Genomic DNA, 21,470 nt, shown 5'->3' with positions numbered 1-21,470 from the left:
CTGCACATTTATTTCTTCTGAAGTACCACCTGTGGGTTTAAAATGCTCACTATACCCCTTAAAATGCCTTAAGGGGTGTAGTTTCCAAAATAGGATTCACTAGTTGGGGGTTTGCTATACTATTTAACCTCAGAGCCCTGCAATTGTGGTCCAGTATTGCGAAAATCACCAAAATAAGCCTCAAATGCGCATAGTGCTTTTTCACTCCTAAGATCTGTCATGTGTCCAGGCAAATGATAAATGCCTTGAGGGGTGTAGCTTCCAAAATGGGGTCACTTCTCGGGGCTTTCCACTGTACTCCTGTACCTAATGGAGCTCTGCAAATGCGACATGGCGCCCGAAAACCAATTCAGCAAAATCTGCGGCCAAATAGCAGTTTAGGGTCACATGGGATTTTGCTATACTTGGAAAAAATATAGTAACAAAATACGTGACATTCTCGGTCCTATTACTCCTTGTGAAAATAAAAAATTGGGCGTTAAAATACATATTTGTGGAAAAAATGTAATTTTTCATTTTCACTGCCTAGTTCGAATAAAACCTATTAAACACCTGTGGGGTCAAAATCCTCACTAAACCCCTAGATGAATGCCCTGAGGGGTGTTTCCAACATGGGAGTCATATTTAAGGGGTTTCCCTGTACTGGTTTCTCAGGTGCTCTGCAAATGCGACATGGCGCCCAAAAACCAAACCAGCAAAATCTGCATGACAAACAGCGTTCCTGTGTTTCTGAGCCCTGCCGTGTCCAAAAAGCAGTTTATGACCACATATCTGGTATTGCCATACTCGGGAGAAATTGCTTTAAAAAACATTGCGTTCATTTTTCTTCTTTATTCCTAGTGAAAGTGAAAAAAAATTCGACATTAGTGGAAAAAAGTTTGATTTTCATGACCTAATTCCAATAAATTCAGCAAAAACTTGTGGGGTCAATATGCTCGCTATACCCCTAGATAAAATTCCTTAAAAGGGGTGTAGTTTCCCAAGTGGGGCCACTTTGGGGGATTTCCACTATTTTGGTCCCACAGGGGCTTTGCAAATGCGACATGGCAACCGAAAACCATTCCAGCAAAACATGAGCTCCAAAAGCCAAATGGTCCTCCTTCCCTTCTGAGCCCTGCCAAATTGTCCAAACAGCAGATTACCACCACATATGGTGTATTGCCCTTATCGTGAGAAATTGCTTTTCAAATGTTGAGTTGTTTTTTTCTCCTTTATTCCTTGCAAAAATTGAAAATGTCTGTTATATGGGAAAAAAATTTAGATTTTAATTTTCACTGCCTAATTCCACTAAATTCAGCAAAAAACCTGTGGGGTCAAAAATGCTCACTATACTCCGATAAGTTCTTTGGGGTGTGTGTGTGTGTGTGTGTGTGTGTGTGTGTGTGTGTGTGTGTGTGTGTGTGTGTGTGTGTGTGTGTGTGTGTAGTTTGCCAAATGTATTTTTTTTAGGGGGTGTTTCCACTGTTTTGGCACCACAAAATGTCTTCAAACCGGACATGGTGCCTAAAATATATTCTAATAAAAAGGAGGCCCCAAAATCCTCTAGGTGCTCATTTGCGTCGGAGGCCAGTGCTTCGGTCCTTTAGCACAATTTGGGCAATATTGAGTCGCATTTCTCTGGTAAACCGTTCTGAGTTACAGGAAAAAATAGGTTTTCTGCAAAAAAAAGACAAAAAAAAAAAACCTTATAAAATTTCACCTCGACTTTGCTTTAGTTCCTGTAAATTACCCTTTCAACAAACTTCTGACAGGTCATAGTTAGAAAAGCTGATCAGAAACGACGCAGCTCATCGCTCACTTGAGCGCTTCTGCTGCTTTGTTTCAGCGATTAGTGGAAGTTTCCGCGCTCAGACCCCCACCGATCAAAACTTCTGACATGTCACTAGGACATGTCAGAAGCTTTTTAAAAGTTGTTACCCTTTAAGAAATGCGGTTTTGAATACTTTGAGGGGTGCAGTTTTTAAATGGTGATTTATGGGGGTTTCTAATATATAGGGCACTCAAAGCCACTTCAGAACTGAACTGGTCCCTAGAAAAATAGGTTTTGTAAATTTTCTTGAAAATGTGAGAAATTGTTGCTAAAGTTAGAAGCCTTATAGGAAGACATATGGGAAATGTTAGCCAGTAACTATATTGTGTGGTATTACTATCGGTCTTACAGAAACATTTAAATGTAGAAAAAAACTGTCCATTTTTGCAAATGCTCTCAATTTTGGTGTTTTTCACAAATAAACACTAAATGGATCGAACAAATTTTACCACTAACAAAGCACAATGCGTCACAAGAAAATCTCAGAATCGCTTGAAAATAGTAAAAGCATTTCAAAGTTATTACCACATAAAGTGACTTGTCAGATTTGAAAAAATTGGCCTGGTCCATAATGCCAAAATAGGCTGTGTCTTTAAGGGGTTAATGCAATGACACAGTCAGCTGTCGGGGCCTTTACGGAGTATCACAGTCACAGCAAATGGGCCCTCCCGTTCTACCTTGAAATAAAATAGCCTGTAGTCTATTGATGGGTTATAACAGGGAAGCCATCTTCAAAGAATATGACATTTTATCGGCTGCCTGGTTCTAGTTTTTGGATCACTCCAGCAAAGTAATTAACCCTTTAATGACCAGCCTATTTTAAACCTTAACCCCTTCGCACTCAGCGACGTAATATTCCGTCGCGCTAACCAATACGTTCGCGCTCAGCGACGGAATATTAAGTCCCGGGAGTAACGGCCATTTTGGCCGTCCTCCCGACACATGCAGGAGCTGTGACAGCTGCTGTCTCGTACAGCAGCTGCCGCAGCTCCTACAGCGGGCACCGATCGCTGTGTCCCCGCTGATTAACCCTTTAAAAGCAGTGTTCAATAGCGATCACGGCTTTTTAGGGGTTAAGCTACAATCGCCGGCCTGCTACACGATAGCGGCCGGTGATGGTGACTATGGCAACCGGACACCAAACAATGGCGTCCGGCTATGCCATCGACGGAAGCCTAGTGGGTCCTGACAAAGTCAGGACCCACTAGGCTTGCTATCAGTGAGTAGCGGACAGCTCTAATACACTTCACTATGCATGTAGTGCAGTGTATTAGAATAGCGATCAGGGCCTCCTTCCCTTAAGTCCCCTAGTGGGACAAAGTAATAAAGTTAAAAAAAGTTTAAAAAAAAGGTGTAAAAATATAAAAGTTTTAAAAGTAAGTAAAAATCCCCCCTTTTACCTTATCAGTCCTTTTATTAATAAAAATCTATAAACAAACAAATAAACTATACATAAAATCGGTATCGCCGCGTCCGTAACGACCTGAAGTACAAAATTATTTCGTTATTTATCCCGCGCGGTGAACGCCGTAAAAGAAAATAAACCGTACCAGAATCACAATTGTTTGGTCACTTCACCTCCCAAAAAATGGAATAAAAAGAGATCAAAGTCGCATGTACCTAAAAATGGTGCTGATCGAAACTACACTTCGTTACGCAAAAAATAAGTCCTCGCACGGCTTTCTTGATGGAAAAATAAAAAAGTTCTGGCTCTTAGAATAAGGTAACAAAAAGTAAATGATATTTTACAGAAAGTATTTTATTGTGCAAACGCCATAAGACATAAAAAAAAAAACTATAAACATATGGTATAGCTGTAATAGTATCGCCCTGCAGAATAAAGTGAATGTCATTTATAGCGCACGGTGAACGCTGTAAAAAACAATAGAATAAAAAAAACAATAGTAGGATTGCTGTTTTTTAGTCACCACGCCACTTAAAAATAGAATAAAAACTGATCAAAAAGTCAAATGCACCCCAAGAAAACTGCAATGACTTCCTCAAGGGGTCTAGTTTCCAAAATGGGGTCACGTTTGGGGGTTTTCCACTGTTTTGGCACCACAAGACCTCTTCAAACCGGACATGGTGCGTAATAAAAAAGGAGGGCTCAAAATCCACTAGGTGCTCCTTTGCTTCGGAGGCCGGTGCTTCAGTGCATTACCACACTAGGTCCACATGTGGGATATTTCTCAAAACGGCAGAATCTGGGCAATAAGTATTGTGTTGCGTTGCTCTGATAAAACCTTTTGTGTTATAAAAAAAAAAATGGTATAAAGAGGATTTTCGGACCAAAAAAAAAAATGTAAATGTCACCTCTACTTTGCGCTAAAATTCCTGTGAAACACCTAAAGTGTTCATAAACTTTTTAAATGCTGTTGTGAATACTTTGAGGGGTCTAGTTTCTAAAATGGGGTGTTTGATAGGGGTTTCTAATATATAGGTCCCTCAAAGCAACTTCAGAACTGAACTGTAACCTAAAAAAATAAATAAATTAGGCAATACTTCGCTTCTTACATTATACTGATAATGAGCCGTGCCCACCCCGAGATGACTCCAGTTTTGACCGTTTGTATAAACGGAGACCCCTATTAGACCGTTTCAGTGCCCGGTTTTCCCAAGCATTCACCCCCGAAAAGTGTATTTCTATTGATGAGTCCTTGGTAGATTTTAAAGGGAGGCTTCAATTCAGCCAGTACCTGCTGAGGGCAAGGTATAGCGTGAAGATGTATAAGCTGTGCGAGAGTGCATCAGAGTATACCTACAGATTTAGGACATATGAAGGGAAGGACAGCAGTATTCAGCCCACAGAATACCCCCCCTTACTGGGAGTTAATGCAAAAATTGTGTGGGATTTGGTGCACCCACTGCTGGACCAGGGTTACCACCTCTACCTGGATAATTTTTATACCAGCTACCCACTCTTCAACTGCCTCGCTCCCAGAAGTCCTGCGGCACTGCTAGAAGAAATCTGACAGGCCTCCCTACGACACTGCTTGGGCACCAACTCAGAAGGGGTGAGAGCAGGGCACAATCCAGCAGCAACATATTGTGTGTCAAGTACAAGAGAGATGTCCCACCAGTACCCATGTACCTGTACAAGGGGTACTAGAACAGAGACCCCCAAACCAGACTGCATCCTGGACTACAATAGGTACATGGGAGTGGTGGACTTGTCAGATCAAGTCCTGAAGCCCTACAGCGCCATGGGGTGTGGTATAAGAAGCTGGCCGTGCACATCATACCGATGGCTTTGTACAATGTGTACGTGCTACGTCGATGTACAGGCCAGAGGGGAACTTCCCTGGAATTTCAAGAGGTGATTATCAAGAACCTAATCTTTAGGGACCAAGAAGGGGGGGGGGCACCCAGTACTTCTGGAAGCGAGGCCACACGCATCGTAGAAGGGCAGCTCTTTCCAGGAGAAGTTCCCCAAACTGGCAAGAAGGGAAAAAGTCAAAAGAGGTGTAAAGTCTGCTATAAGAGAGGGATAAGGGATGACACAATATATCAAAGGGACACGTGTCCCGAAAAACCAGAGCTCTGTATGAAAGAGTTTTAAAATTTATCACACATCCCTTGGTTTATAATTTACCCCAATTTTACTTACCCTGATGTACTCCGCACAGCTTATCCCCCCTCGTCTTTCCACTCTGGGCCCTGCTGTGTGCCCAGGCAGCTGATAACAGCCACATGTAGGGTATTGTCGTACCCAGGAGAACACACATTACAGTTTATGGGGTGTATGTCTCTGGTCAAAATGCTCACTACACCTCTAGATGAATGTCTTAAGGGTGTAGGTTTTTAAAATGGGGTCACTTCTTGCGGGTTTCAACTGTACTGGTACCTCAGGGGCTTCTGCCTTCATGACTTCGCAGCAGAAAATCCCGAGTAGGCCAAATGGTGGTCCTTTCGTTCTGAGCCCTCCCATGGGCCCAAACGGCAGTTTACCACCACAAGTGGGGTATTGCTGCACTCAGGACAAATTGCGCAACAGAATGGGGTATTTTATTTCTTGTGAAAATAAGAAATTTTTTAGCTAAAACGACATGTTATATATATATATATAAAATTTTTTTTAATTCCCAGCCCAATTCAAATAAGTTCTGTGAAGAAACTATGGGGTCTAAATGTTCACATTACTCATAAATGAATTCCTTGAGGGTGTAGTTTCCAAAATAGGGTGACTTCTGGTGGGTTTCCATTGCTTTGATACCTCTGGGGCTCTGCAAATGCGACATGGCACCCGAAAACCAATCCAGCAAAATCTGGACTCCAAAGAACACATAGCGCTCCTTTCCTTCTGAGCCCTCCCATGGGCCTAAACGGCAGTTTATCACCACAAATGGGGTATTGCCGCACTAAGGACAAATTGGACAACAAAATGGGGTATTTTGTTCCCTGTGAAAATAAGAAATTTTGATCCCAAATTATTGGAAAAATAATTTTTTTTTAATTTCACAGCCCAATTCAAATAGGTGCTGTGACAAAACTGTGCGGTCAAAATGGTAACAACAACCATAAATGAATTCCTTGAGGGGTGCAGTTTCCAAAATGGGGTCACTATTGGGGGATTCATACTGTTTTGGCACCTCAACACCTCTTCAAACCTGGCATACTGCCTAAAATATATTCTAATAAAAAAGAGGCCTCAAAATGCACTAGGTGCTTCTTTGCTTCTAGGGCTTGTGTTTTAGTCCACGAGCGCACTAGAGCCACATGTGGGATATTTCTAAAAACGCCAGAATCTGGACAATACATATTTAGTAGTAAAACCTTCTGTGTTACAAAAAAACTAATTGAATAAAATTGAAATTCAGCAAGAAAAATGAAATTTGCAAATTTCACCTTCACTTTGCTTTAATTCCTGTGAAATTCCTGAAGGGTTAAAAAACTTTCTAAATGCGGTTTTGAATACTTTGAGGGGTCTAGTTTTTAAAATGGGGTGTTTTATGGGGGTGTCTATTACATTGGCCCCTCAAAGCCACTTCAGAACTGAAGAGGTACCTTAAAAAAAAAAAAAGACTTGAAATTTTCTTAAAAATATGAGAAATTGATGTTTATGTTCTAAGCCTTGTAACGTCCAAGAAAAATAAAATAATGTTCAAAAAACTATGCAATCTAAAGTAGACATATGGGAAATGTGAACTAGTAACTATTTTCGGTGGTATAACCGTCTGGTTTTACAAGCAGATGCATTTAAATTCTGAAAAATTCTATTTTTTCAAAATTTTCTCTAAATTTTGCCATTTTTCACCAATAAACACTGAATATATCGACCAAATTTTACCACGAACATGAAGCCCAATGTGTCACGAAAAAACAATCTCCGAAACGCTTGGATAGGTTTAAGCATTCCGACGTTATTACCACATAAAGTGAAATAGGTCAGATTTGAAAAATGGGCTCTGAGCCTTAAGGCCAAAACTAGGCTGCGTCCTTAAAGGAACAGTGTCATCACAAATAATTTTTTTTATATGTTAAAGATGTTAGTGCTTTAATAAAAACGTTTATTTTCATTTGTGTGTTTGTGTTTTACTGTTTCTTATTTTTACACTTTTTTCTTCCCTATGGGGGCTGCCATTTTTTGTTCCATTTCTGTGTGTGTCGATTAACGACACACACAGACATGGAGTACGGCAGCCACAGTCCCATAGGGACTGCGAACGGCTCCCGTCCCATTGACTGCCGTGTACGGCGTCTGTGTGGGAACTGCGCATGCGCCGCTCCCACACAGTCCTATTCGAAATTGGCGCCGTCCGGCGCCATTTTCCTGTGGACCGGAAGTCGCGGCCGGACAGTAATATTACTACTTCCGGTCGCGGCTTCCGGACTTGTGCACATGGAACAGCGGCAGCAAAGGGAGCGGACGGGCCGGAGGGAGCCGCGGCGGCAGGAGCAGGTAAGAGATTTCAATGTATGTTAGTGTTTGTGTGTGTTTACTACTGTATGTAAACCTACTACACTGTGGGTTACCTCAAAAAATGGCGACACACAGTGTAGGAGGTTAAACCTTTCAAACCCCTCGTTTATCCCGGCACTAGCCAGGATAAAGGAGGGGGGGATGCTGAGAGCTCACTAGAGCGAGGGCTTTTAACCCAATGTTGCAATGCTGCAATTTTGGGAACTAGCTCCATCTAGTGACCAAAAATGGGTAGTATTATAAATTAGAATTAATTTATAATATTTCCTGACTATTTCCTGACTCGTGAAAAAAATAAAAAAAATTTGAACCATGTTTAATCACCCACACACTAAATGTTTAATTTTTAAAAAAACAACATGTTTTTCTGGCAACACATTCCCTTTAAGGGATTAATGACCAAGCAATTTTTTACGTTTTTCCATCGTCGCATACATGAAATGTTGCCACTTTTTTGCGGCCTAAATCTACGTCATTTACCGTGTGGTATAAACAAACAAAAACTTTATTCAGCAGGTTTTTACGATTGCAACGATACCAAATTTGTGTCGTTTTTGTATGTTTTACTTACACAGTAAAAACACTTTTCTCAAAATTATTTGTTTGCGTCTCCATATTTGAAAAGCCATAACTTTTTTACTGCTCCGCTGATGCAGCTGTATGAGGGCTTTTTTTTTGCGGGACGACTTGTAGTTTTTATTGCTACCATTTTGGAGCAGATGCGACTTTTTGATCACATTTTTTTAAGGCAGCATTCATAGAAAACAGCAATTTTTGCATGTTTTTTATGGCGTTCACTGTGCGGGTTAAATTCTGTAATAACTTTATAGTTGGGGTTGTTACAGACACGGCGATACCAAATATGTGTAACTTTTCTACTTTTTTTTTTTTTTTTTTAATAGTAAAGCATTTTGTAAGGCGAAAAAGTGGGTTTTTTTTTTTTAAAATTAACTTTAATAAACTTTTTTACAAGTCACACTACGGGACTTTAATATGCGATCATCCGATTGCTATTCTAATACACTGCAATACTTTTGTATTCCAGTGTATTACTACATCTGGCATGACCTAACAGGCATCCTCTACAGGCAGACATGGGGGCCTTTATTAGACCCAGACACTAGGCGAGAGAGGGCGAGAGAGTGAGAGCGAGAGATCTCACCCATCCGAGCAGGGATGCCCTAAATCTGGTAGCTGAAAGCAGGGAGATTTAACGGCTCCCGGATCTGTTTATTTATTCTGATGCAGCGCCGTGAAAAGGCGTATGCATCAGAATAAAGCCCATTAGTTGCTGCCGTGAAAAGGCATATTGGCGGTCACTAACGGGTTAGTAATACATTAGGAAAGAGATAATGCAATTATCTAGTCAGCAGGTTCTCTTTAATGTTCAGGTTCCTGCTGATGTGTAGTCTACAACCATTATTCTTCTCTGTCATATTACACATCTATAATTGAATGCTTACTACTATCAGATTTTTTGTTTTTTTTTATTAAGCACATTCCACAGTACAAAGCTTTTCATAAACAATATATTTACAGTTTCAACAAGCTATTCATACACATATGCTCAAATAAACGATACACATAACTAAAAAGTTTCCCAGTGCTTCTAATTAAATAGTATTAATGTACACATGTCCAGTAATTGTTAGCAAAATAATGTCAAGAGCAAAGCCAGAAAGTTAGTGTATTTCGGAGTTTCTATGGGGACGATATTTCACCTGAAAATTACACTACATAGAGTTACAAAATATAATTTTAGAACAGCAAGTTTTAGGGGGCACGTATTTTTCATATAAGCTTTAAACACATTTTTAAATGAGCAGTAATGCCGGGTAAATAGAATAAGCAACGTGTGCTCTCTACTAAAAATTGTACACGAATATAGGGTTGACAGGACGACATTGTCATCACTGTTAGAGCAAGGCTGATACTACCGGATTCAAATGTATCTTCATGTAAAGTAACAATTACAGACTTTATTAAATAGAAAAGCAGGAAAAAAAACACACAGAAAGCAATTACCTATAAAAAAAAAAAACACCTATATTTTGAGCAAATATGTTACTTTTGGGGTTTGGTAGGGCTTGAAAAATAAGAAATTTGGTTCTAAGCCATTAAAAGGGAACAAATGTTTTGACCCTAAAATGAAGCCCCATTACAGCTACTAGAGAATTGCTTACATAATTCCATAATACAATTATGTTCCCAAGTGATAAATTTCCGAAATGGAGCGGTGTGAGATCGCAGACCTTTTTGCTATAAGATATTTTCTTTAGCAGAGACACCAGTGGTAAGAGGTTTTTTAGGCAATACCCAACAAACTAGTGAAAGCTACAGCTATAGAGTGGAGCTTCACTTTAAGGATTGTTTCATAAGAAAAGGAACGGTCAGAATAGGATTGCCTATAAATTATTTCTATGATTCACAGCTAAACAGTTTCATTAAACATTTCTGGTGCATTCAATGTAAAAAATAACTCAACCTACAATAATTTTTAAGTAACAGTTGAGATCCCATCATTCTGTATATAAATGGCAGACCATTTCCTTTTGGAGACTTTAATGTTAGGCAAACATAAGCACTGACTGAACGATCAAACACGGAACAAAGCATCTTACAGATTTGTGCTTATATACATTGTGTGACCCACAGGAACCATACTGTACAGATTAGTTCCATGACAACTACAGTACACCTCTAGAGTGATTTTAGACTGCTGAAGTCATGTTTAATAATGCAAATTTACACATTAAATGGCATAATATTCTATACACATTCGCACGTAAACTTATTTTACATTTTAATCAAATACAAACAGAACAGCATTACCAGGCAAGTTATAATCAAAAGTTAAGTATGTCCGATGTGACTAGAGTTAATCTTTAAGAGTAGCTGCCATTTCATAAAACTTTTAACGTCAGTGAAAAGTCAGACTTGATAGGTGGGGTCCAGGTGTGGAAACACTCACTGATCTTTGAAACTAAGGGGCAGTAGCGCTTACCCGAGCATAGTGCCCATTCGGCTGTGATGGGATCACTTAGACTGTTCCCGAAGAGGCAGGGATAGCTGAGGAGGGGCTAAGACGTCTATGAGCGGTCTACAGCTAACCCTCTCTATCCGAGAGGAGCTGAAGTGAATCCATCATAGCCGGAGGAGCACTGCACTAGGCTGAGCACTACTGCCCCTTTGTTTCAGCCATCAGTGGGGGTCGCAGCGCCCGGACCGCCACCGATCAAAACTTCTGACATTTCACTAGAACATGTCAAAGTTTTTATGAAATGACAGTCACCCATTAAGCCCAAATGCATTTTTCAATATAACTGCAAATTAAAATAAAAAACAAAAATCACCCAGAAAAGAAAAATTACAAGTGTTACTTTGGCACAAATAAGGAACATAAATTGTACAATTTTAAAATAGTGGGGAATTCAATATTAAAACCTGTTTCGTTACATCTGAATACTGACTGCAAGTATTTTCTTTTAAGTGCACATGCCAACCAAATCCATCAGTGGAGTCTAATTTATTAGAATTGTACTGAAGAAAAATTGTTTATAGTACTGGAAAGCTTTAGAAATCCCACTTGGAATGATTATACCCCTCCCCCCGGGAAAAAAGAAAACACAAATTACTTTGATCCAACAATAAATCCTTTTTGTACCATAGAGGAAAGTGGGACAAGCAGTAAGAGCTGCCTGCGATATGTAGGTATTTATTCAAGCGTTGGATTAGAAATATCGGATATGTGCACTGAATATCGAACGTCACAATATAGGAGATAAAAGATGGTTATGTAACAGTCCAGACCTATAGAAAAGTTTTGATGACTTATTTTTCCAGTTTACGTAACAGGTTTAAACTTTTAGAATACAATACTGGAGCTGGTGCTCCGGGTTACAGCATAGCAACAGAGCATGGCTAATCCTTATGTTTTATGCTTGGTTGTGTCAATTCATGAAAAACAAGTAAGGAGGAAAAAGAAGAGATGCTACAAAAACAAACAAGTTGCGGTCATCAATGAAACGCAAAGATCAGTGTACATGAGTGAAAAAGTATTCCAACAGAGCAACAATTGGCATATACAGTTACGTTTCCTACCACATACATGCTAAACAAAGTATTCGCGGTGTTCGAAGTTGGAAAAAAAAAAAAAAAAATGAATAAGAAGCACACAGAACATTTGGATATGTTTGGCACCCAAAAACTATTGGGAAACATTCTCCTTCAGAGTCACTAAGTGCAAAACAAATGAGGTTGCATCCTTTTGTACTTATTCCCCTCAGCAAATGTTCAGTTCTTATAGAAAATTTACATTTTCAGCTTTGGAATCTAGATGCAGATTATGGAACAGAACTTCAATGTGCATCTTTTGAAGTGGCTTGTAACTTCATAGTAATAAGAACGAGACACAATATAATTTAAACTTTTCTTGGAAATGGTACCAGTAACAATTACCAATAATTACTGGTACATGAGCTTCTCGCAGTATCCACATATCCAGTACAGTAGTTCAGTATAGCTAATCCCTAGAAAACAAAAAATATGTAATACTAATAAGAATTACTTTGCCTTTTATCATCTCACAAAAACTTAAATATGAAGCGCAATCATTTTGTTTTAAGAAGTTTAATAAATAATACATTTTAAAAAAATCTGAAAATACCCAGCAAATACATTTTGTAAAGTCATAGTGTGATGTTCTTTAGAGATCTTCTTTTATGCTCTAAGATATTACAGGTCCCAAAATACGAGTGATAGTTTAGGGATCGAACAATTCAATATAAATTGCTGCTCTGCTGAAGGTGGAGGCCAAATAAATTGACCTCCCACACTCTTCTAGCTCCACCGAAAGGCTGTATAAACCCTGCTCATTCTTCGTTCTGATAGTAAAGCGGAGTTCACACGTTGTGAATTTGTTGCAAATCTCACCCTTTGCATCGCAAAGGATAAAATCTGCGTTGAAAAACCGCAACAAGTGAACTCAGCCATAGTCTCTGGAGTGCTTAAAGGACAAGGGAGAAAGAAATACTCCTTGATGAAGGAGCTCCTCCACGGTGTTCAGATACCAGGTGGTTGGTGATGAAAAAGCTTCCTCACAATGATGTGATATATATAACAGCCTACTACGCCAGCAGACTGCATATCCACTGAGTCTACGTACTCAATACGCTCTAAGTTTGTGTTGTGCCGACTGCACATCCAAAAAAGGGGAGCGTGCATTATACTGTTTGCAATCTCGTCTGTTCGTTACAGTTTCCCTACGATATCACCTTACAAGAGAACCTTGTCTCTTTTTTTTCCCCCCTTTTTTCAAATTCATAGTCTCTGGAGTATACAGCCTACCAGTAGATCTCTAGGTCTGTAAATTGGTGTATGTAAACTCATAATTAGGAATTCCGAAATGTTGGCCTACTGAAAAGTATTACAGTATATGCACTCAATACTTGGTCGGGCTCCTTTTGCATCAATGCGGCGTGGCATGGAGGGGGGATCAGCCGGTGGCACTGCTGATGTGTTATGTAAGCCCAGGTTGCATGGATATCGGCCTTCAGCTCATCTGCATTGTTTGGTCTGGTGTCTCTCAACTTCCTCTTGGCCACAGGCTGATCACATGCCACGCCGCAATGATGAGTTAATTCATGCAGAGTCGGAGCCCCGACCAGGTATATACTGTACGTACTTTACATTTCGGTATTAAAAGTCATTTTTGAAATTGGGCTTATATAATATTCTAATGAAACACTAAATTTTGTGATTTCATTAACCGTTACCATAATCATCAACATTAAAATAAAAAAATGCTCGAAATAGATCACTGTGTGTAATGAATCTATATAACATAAGTTTCACTTTTTGGATTGAATTACTCAACTAAATTAACTTTTTGATGATACTCCATTCATTGGGAAGGACTAGTATGTGTGTGTGTATGTGTATGTGTATATATATATATATACATACATACATACACACACACACACACACACACACACACGACTTAGGCCTCATGCACACGACCGTAAAAACTCCCGTTATTACGGGTCGTAATTACGACCCCTAATAACGGGCTCATAGACTTCTATTGGCGACGGGTGCCTTCCCGTTTTCTCACAGGAAGGTGCCTGTGCCGTTGAAAAAGATAGAACATGTCCTATTTCAGGCCGTAATAACGGCACGGACAGTCCATAGAAGTCTATGGAGTTCTCGTAATGACGGGTGGCTACATGTGTGCACCCGTCATTACGGCAGCGTTGCTAAGCGACGTCAGTAAATAGTCACTGTCCAGGGAGCTGAAAGAGTTAACTGATCGGCAGTAACTCTTTCAGCACCCTGGACAGTGACTACCGATCAGTATAAACCTGTAAAAAATAAAAATAAAAGACGTTCATACTTACCGACAACTTCCTGCTTCCTCCAGTCCGGTCTCCCGCCCGTTGCCTTGGTGACGCGTCTCTCTCGACATCCGGCCCGACGTCCTGGATGACGTTTCAGGCCATGTGACCGCTGCAGCCAATCACAGGTCAATCACAGGCTGCAGCGGTCACATGGACTGCCGCGTCATCCAGGCATGTCGGGCTGGATGTGAAGAGAGGGACGCGTCACCAAGACAACGGCCGGGTAAGTATGAATTTCTTTAACTTTTATTACAGAAAAGGCTGTCCCTTCTCTCTATCCTGCACTGATAGAGAGAAGGGGCTGCCGATTAGTGCAGTGCTATTTTGCCGCCAAAAACGTGCTCGTAAATACGGGTGGAATACGTGTGACACCGGACCCATATTTACGAGCACGGGTTCGTAAATACTGGTGCAAAACGGGTGGAATACGTGTGACACCGGACCCGTATTTACGCCAGTATTTACGGGTGGGAAAAAATACGGTCGTGTGCATGAGGCCTAAGGCGGTGTTCATATCTGCATGCAGTGCTATTTTGCCCAGAAAAATAGAAAAAGGTCATGAGACAGACCTGGCGCATACAGTTTTCTGTTCCTATGATGGAAAAGCAAGTGCCGATGTGAACAGAGCCTAAGTAACACTTAACATTTAAAAAGGGAATGTCACCTATATATAATCTTGATTAAAACTAATTTTCTAACGATACATTCCATTTAAGGGAAAACCGCTCTTGAATGATAATATTCTAGTTTAATTCTATAAAGAAAGTTAAGTAATTTTGTAAATCATTGGCTTTACTTGTACCTACACAACTTTTTAACACCATATTCTTTTGTGACAGTTCAGATAAAGCTACATTCAGAATTGTTGGACTCTTGTTACCAGAAAGCAGTGCATTGTGGGAGCTCATATGACAATTACGCACTTTGTCCTGTGACCTTACAGCTTATTTCTGACAGCGTAATGGAGTAAAACTGCTGTCTGGTCTAAATTAAGGCCCTGTTCAAACAGTTTTTTTTTCTGCGGTTTTTGCTGCGGAAACCGCGGCAAAAAATGGCCGAAGTTGCCTCCTATTGATTTCAATGGGAGGTGGAGGAGTTTTTTTCCTGCGAGCAAAAAAATAAAGAAATAAAAAAAATCTGTGGGAAAAAGAAGCGACATGCCCTATTTTGAGGCGTTTTTTTCCGCCTCAAAAACCCCATTAAAATCAATGGGAGGCGGAAATAAACACTTTCTTTGACGCGTTTTTTTTGCAGCGATTTTTGACGCGTTAGACGGCAAAAAACGCTCGCGGTTATTCCCTCTGTCTGTGGAAGAAATAGGGAAAAAACGCCTCAAAAATACTGTGTCAGAAAACGCAGGTGGTGCAAAACCACGTAAAAAAAAAAAAAACCAGAGCTGATTTTTCCCAGACAGAATTTTCTGCCTGCAAAAAAAAAAAAGTCAGTGTGAACAGGGCCTTAACCAGTGATATTCAAAGCAGCTATGTACATGAAAGAAGAAAACATGCAATAATTTGATATCAATACAAAACAGCAAAGCAAAATATTTGCAAAGTTACTCAAGTCACAGTAATTTTGTACATGCCATGTAAAAACCCAGCAACATAGAGGAAAAACTCAAGGTTATGAAACGGTTTACGACTGGGTAAAGAATTTACACCTGTCTCAACTAAAACGAAAAAAACTTACCTGGTAAGGAAATAAAAGTGCATGATGCTATCTGGAGATGTAGGTATATGTCCTAGATGGAGAGCGCGTTTCATTAGGAGCATTTGAAGGAACATTTAAAAAATCCCAGATCAAAATGGTATCATCATGGGAGCTGCTAATGATTTGGAATTCATCAAACTGAAGCCGAAACACACGTCCTGAATGTTCCTAAAAAGGATTAAAGATTTATGTCGTTTGCGAAATTAAAGAAAATGTAAACAGAAATGTTAAGTATAACATGTTCGCATTAAAGAACCTTCTTCTGAAATGAAATCTGAGCACATGTATCAAAATAGAATACGGCAACCATTTCATCAAAAGTGAGGTAACAAGTGACACAAAGGCACATTTACCAGCACTAGTGTACTGCCGAGCAGTAACCAGCATCCAATTATACTCTAGAATGGGCCGTTTTCCCCAAATTTGTGGAATAAGCTACTGACTGAGTAGAGAATTAATTTGTTTGGAGTCTGTAACTATGGAAACACAATCCCTTTACGACCACCCATCAGGTATTTATGCCTTAGGCCTAATTCACACGAGCGTGCTCGGTCCGTATGTCAGCTGCATTTCCCAGACCGAACACACTGCAGGGAGCCGGGCTCCAAGCATCATAGTTATCTAGGACGCTAGGTGTCACCTCCTCGCTGCAGGAAAACGGTCCCGTACTGTAATCATGTTTTCAGTACGGGACAGTAGTTCCGCAGAGAGGCAGGGACACCCAGCGTCGGAGATAACCATGATGCTAGGAGCCCGGCTCCCTGCAGTGTGTTCGGTCCAGGAAATGCGGCAGACATACGGACCGTATATCACAGACCGAACACGCTCGTGTGAATTAGGCCTTAGAGGGAGGAGGGTTCTATAGGGATTGACGGGCTGAGCTCACACGTATATTACAGCCGACACCCTGATCTAAATGCTGGCATCAGGAAAATACTCTGGTCCCAGCTGTTTAACCACTTAGATGCCACGGTCAATAGCGACTGAAGCATCTAGGCTGTTAGAAAAATGGTGGCGACCCCCTCCGACAACCCGTCTTTTCTCTGGTCTATAATTTATAATATTATTTGCTTCTGGTAGGCCTCTTTTAAGGTTTATAAATACTGCAAGGTTACTCACGTTCATTACAATATATGGCCAATCAGCTGTTTGAAAGGGCTGCAGCGTCTGCCCCTTCATGGTTTACCAGGCACAGCCCCGTACTTTTAGTAGCGGCTATACAATTTGCTACAGCTTAATCAAATTCAAGTTAATGGTACAAGCCCCATGCACACGACCGGAATTTTGGTAAGCAATTACGGACCTTAATTGCAGATCAAAATACAATTCCATTCATTTCTATGGCCCACAGACACCTTCCCACATATTTACAGGAAGGTGTCCGGGTCGTAGAAAGCTTCCGTAAAAAATAGGACATGTCCTATTTTTTGGTTTTACGGACCATGCTCCCATACTTTATAATGGGAGCACGGCCCACAAATGCAGGTGACGGTCTGCGGCCGGCCGTGCCTGTAATCACAAACCATGATTACGGGTATGGCCGTGTGCAAGGGGCCTTGGAGTGACTTCTTAAAATACTGGAGCTGTACGGATCAGTGGAAACAGTCTTGAAGAGTACTCGACACTCGCCGGAGAGCCTCGCCCTCTTTAAACAGCTGATCAGCAAGGGTGGTGCGGAGTCCTGGATCCCAACTCATCTAATATTGATGGTCTATCCCAAGGATAGGCCAACAATTTTAAGAAAATGGAAACCTCTTTAAATATGTAAAAATCTATTTACGGTCAATTATACATACCACCAAAGTACGCAAACATAAGGTGCTGGCCGGTGCACGTGGATCCAAGGCAGCTTGCAAATCCCAAACCTTTATTTTTCTAGAAGAGATAACAGGAAATACATTTTAACAGATTTATAACCGGGGGTGTTTTGGGCCTTCATGAGCGGAGCAAAACTTTACCTTTTAGATCGCAGCATTCTAAAAAGGGAATTTTTTTTTTGTTTCTCAGTCTACCCCAACTATTTTATTTGGGACACAGCGGGCTTTCTTATAATTAAAAATGGGAGCTTTTATTCATTTAGTGTTTTTTTTTAGGGAAAAAGGTGAAAAACAGGCAAGAGAAATACTGTTTTTCATAATTTTTAATGCTATGCTTTAAAGAGGCTCTGTCACCAGATTTTGCAACCCCTATCTGCTATTGCAGCAGATCGGCGCTGCAATGTAGATTACAGTAACGTTTTTATTTTTAAAAAAACGAGCATTTTTGGCCAAGTTATGACCATTTTTGTATTTATGCAAATGAGGCTTGCAAAAGTACAAGTGGGCGTGTATTATGTGCGTACATCGGGGCGTTTTTACTACTTTTACTAGCTGGGCGTTCTGACGAGAAGTATCATCCACTTCTCTTCAGAACGCCCAGCTTCTGGCAGTGCTGATCTGTGACGTCAGTCACTTCCTGCCCCAGGTCCTGCATCGTGTCAGACGAGCGAGGACACATCGGCACCAGAGGCTACAGTTAATTCTGCAGCAGCATCAGCGTTTGCAGGTATGTCGATGTAGCTACTTACCTGCAAACGCTGATGCTGCTGCAGAATCATCTGTAGACTCTGGTGCCGATGTGTCCTCGCTCGTCTGACACGATGCAGGACCTGTGAGTGACGTCACAGCGTGATCTCTCGAGAACACGGCTGTGTCTGCACTGCCAGAAGCTGGGCGTTCTGAAGAGAAGTGGATGATACTTCTCGTCAGAACGCCCAGCTAGTAAAAGTAGTAAAAACGCCCCGATGTACGCACATAATACACGCCCACTTGGACTTTTACTTTAAACACACCCACTTGGAATTTTGCAAGCCTCATTTGCATAAATACAAAAATGGTCATAACTTGGCCAAAAATGCTCGTTTTTTAAAAATAAAAATGTTACTGTAATCTACATTGCAGCGCCTATCTGCTGCAATAGCAGATAGGGGTTGCAAAATCTGGTGGCAGAGCCTCTTTAAGGTAGTTTGTTCAATAAATATTATTTACCTCAAAAAGTTGTTCTCCAGTGCATGACGCGATGATACTGGCCTAAGGCAGTCACGGTGCGTTTATGTTGCGTTTTTAAACTGCAGCAAGTCATTTTTCAATAGAAGTCAATGGTGAAATTTCTGTTATGGACAGACTGCTGCTATTCTATTACAATGTGTTTTTTGTGCAGTTCGGTGCATCTTCATAATATCTAGTTAATGACCGCGCTGCCAAAGTTGTTGCTGAACTGCTTGCGTTTTTGCTAACAGTTTTGCAATGCATTGTAATGAACTATATACAGAAATCACCTAACAAACTTCAACACGGGTGAAAACTATGTCCATCATGATTTCCTTTAAAAACGCAACAGAACTCCAGAATTACAGACAAAACATGCGTGTGTGTGATGCGTGTGTGTGTGTGTGAGATGCGTGTGTGTGTGTGAGATGCGTGTGCGTGTGTCCCAAGATAAGGCCGGTGTTTTTGTTCCCCCCCGGTATTTAAGAACTCCAAAGTGGTAATCTCGGTGGCCATTCTACCAGGCCTCTTCTACCAATCCACTGATCAGGAAAATTATCGTTCAGAAGATTTCAAGCTCGCAAATACCAAACATTGCGGAAAGCTTCTCCAGCAATATTTTGAATAGCTGGTATCACTTGGTTTCTTAGCAAATTGCTGTCGTTTTCTGCATTTATGTTTCCTTTAACCCCTTAGTGACCAGCCTATTTTAGGCCCTAATGACCAAGCTATTTCTTTCGTTTTTCTATAGTCGCATTCAAAGAGCTATAACGTTCTTATTTTTTCGTCTACATAGCTGTATGAGGACTTGTTTTTTGCGGGATTAGTTGTACTTTTTAATAGCACCATTTTTGGGTGCATATAATTTTTATATTAACTTTTAACAACCTTTTTGGGGGGGATTATAAAAAAAAACTGAAATTCCGCCATTGTTCTATGCGTTTTTAAATTGACGCCGTTCACTGTGCGACGTAATTAACATGTTACCTTTATTCTATGGGTCGGTACGATTACGGCGATACCACATGTGTAGAGGTTTTTTTATGTTTTACGGCTTTTGCACAATAAAAACACTTTTGAACTAAAATTATTTGCTTTTGCATCGTCGCTTTCCAAGAGCCGTAATTTTTTTATTTTTCCATCAATGTAGTGATTTTTTGGGCTTGTTTTCTGCGGGACAAGACGTAGTTTTGAATGGTACTGTTTTGGGGTGCGTGGGACTTATTGATTCATTTTTATTATGACTTTTTTGGGGGGCAATGGAAAAAAATTGCAATTTCGCCATGGTTTTTTGCGTTTTTTTTTTACGGTGTTCACTTTGCGGTTTAAATTACATATTAACTTTATTAATGGAGTCATTACGGTCGCGGCGATACCACATATGTGTACTTTTTTTTTTTTTTTGTTACACTTTTACTAAATAAAACCACTTTTTATGGAAAAAAATGATTTTATTTATTTTTTTACTGTACTTTTTATTAATAATCTTTATTTCACTTTGATGACTGATTTTATTAGTCCCACTAGGGGACTTTACTGTGCGATGTTCCGATCGCTGCTATAATGCTCTGGTATACTTCGTATACCAGAGCATTATTGCCTGTCAGTGTAAATCTGATAGGCAATCTGTTAGGACGTGCCTCCGGCGCGTCCTAACAGGCATATGTCCAGGGCAGACCTGGGGGCTTTTATCAGGCCCCCGGCTGCCATGACACCCCATCGGAGACCCGCGATTTCATTCGCGGGCCGCCGATGGGTGACAGAGGGAGCGCACTCTCTCTGTAAACCAAGTTAAATGCCGCGGTCGCTATTGACGGCGGCATTTAACGGGTTAAACGGCCGCGATCGAAGTAAACTTCGATCGCGGGCGTTGGAGCAGGAGCTCAGCTGTCATCAGACAGCAGAGCCCCGGCTCCTGCCTGCACGGGAGACCCGTGCAGGACTTAGACTAGGCTGACGTGAAAAGGCGTCAGCCTAGCCTAAAGCCCATTAGTGACCGACGTGAAAAGGCGTATTAGTGGTCACTAAGGGGTTAATGAAAAACGGTCCTACAATATGATTGAGCAATATTCCGACCCAAACGTTAACCTTCTGAGGAGACTGGGTCGGACTGTCTATCATCCAATGTTGATTTTCGTGTGCCCAATACCTCATGTTCTGTCGATTTTCAGAACCGTTTAGTTCAAATGTAGCTTCATCCGAAAAACAGGTCCAGTTGAAAATCTGATGATCATCATCAAATTGTGTCATCATTGTATTGCAAAATTCCACTCATGAGACTCGGAATCGCCGTAACAATATTCGGCTCCGGGATATTCCTGAGGATATATCTTCGGGGCAACTCATACCTGTCTTACAGTCCTTGTTTAACTCCCTGCTGGAGCGTCCTGCTGATGATCCATTGGAGCTGGATAGGGCTCACAGGACTCTTGGCCCTCGTAATCCGGATCCTGATAGGCCTAGAGATGTGCTATGCCGTGTCCATTTTTCTCTCTAAAGGAGCAGATCACGAGGAAGGCCCGAGATAAAGGAGAAGTCTTATTACAAGGGGTCAAGATCCAGTTGTTATCCGATTTGTCCAAGATGACCCTGGACAAACGCCGAGT

General features: G+C 40.8%; 1 protein-coding gene across 2 annotated transcripts in view; it reads right to left on the bottom strand.

Moving 5' to 3' along the window:
- Positions 1 to 9,200: 9,200 nt before the first annotated feature.
- FBXW11 (F-box and WD repeat domain containing 11) overlaps positions 9,201 to 21,470 on the bottom strand; it is a 101,347-nt gene continuing 89,077 nt past the window's right edge. For both annotated transcript variants that reach the window (XM_075856346.1, XM_075856347.1), the window contains 3 exons: positions 17,635 to 17,713; positions 15,818 to 16,006; positions 9,201 to 12,259 (listed from right to left, as the gene is read on the bottom strand). In XM_075856346.1, coding sequence (XP_075712461.1) covers positions 15,845 to 16,006; positions 17,635 to 17,713 — 241 coding nt within the window. In that variant the 3' untranslated portion in view covers positions 9,201 to 12,259; positions 15,818 to 15,844. The remainder of the gene's footprint in view (positions 12,260 to 15,817; positions 16,007 to 17,634; positions 17,714 to 21,470) is intronic.

This window comes from Rhinoderma darwinii, chromosome 3 (assembly GCF_050947455.1).
Source record: "Rhinoderma darwinii isolate aRhiDar2 chromosome 3, aRhiDar2.hap1, whole genome shotgun sequence".
Lineage (NCBI taxonomy): Eukaryota > Metazoa > Chordata > Amphibia > Anura > Rhinodermatidae > Rhinoderma > Rhinoderma darwinii.
This window is presented reverse-complemented; position numbering and strand designations above follow the sequence as displayed.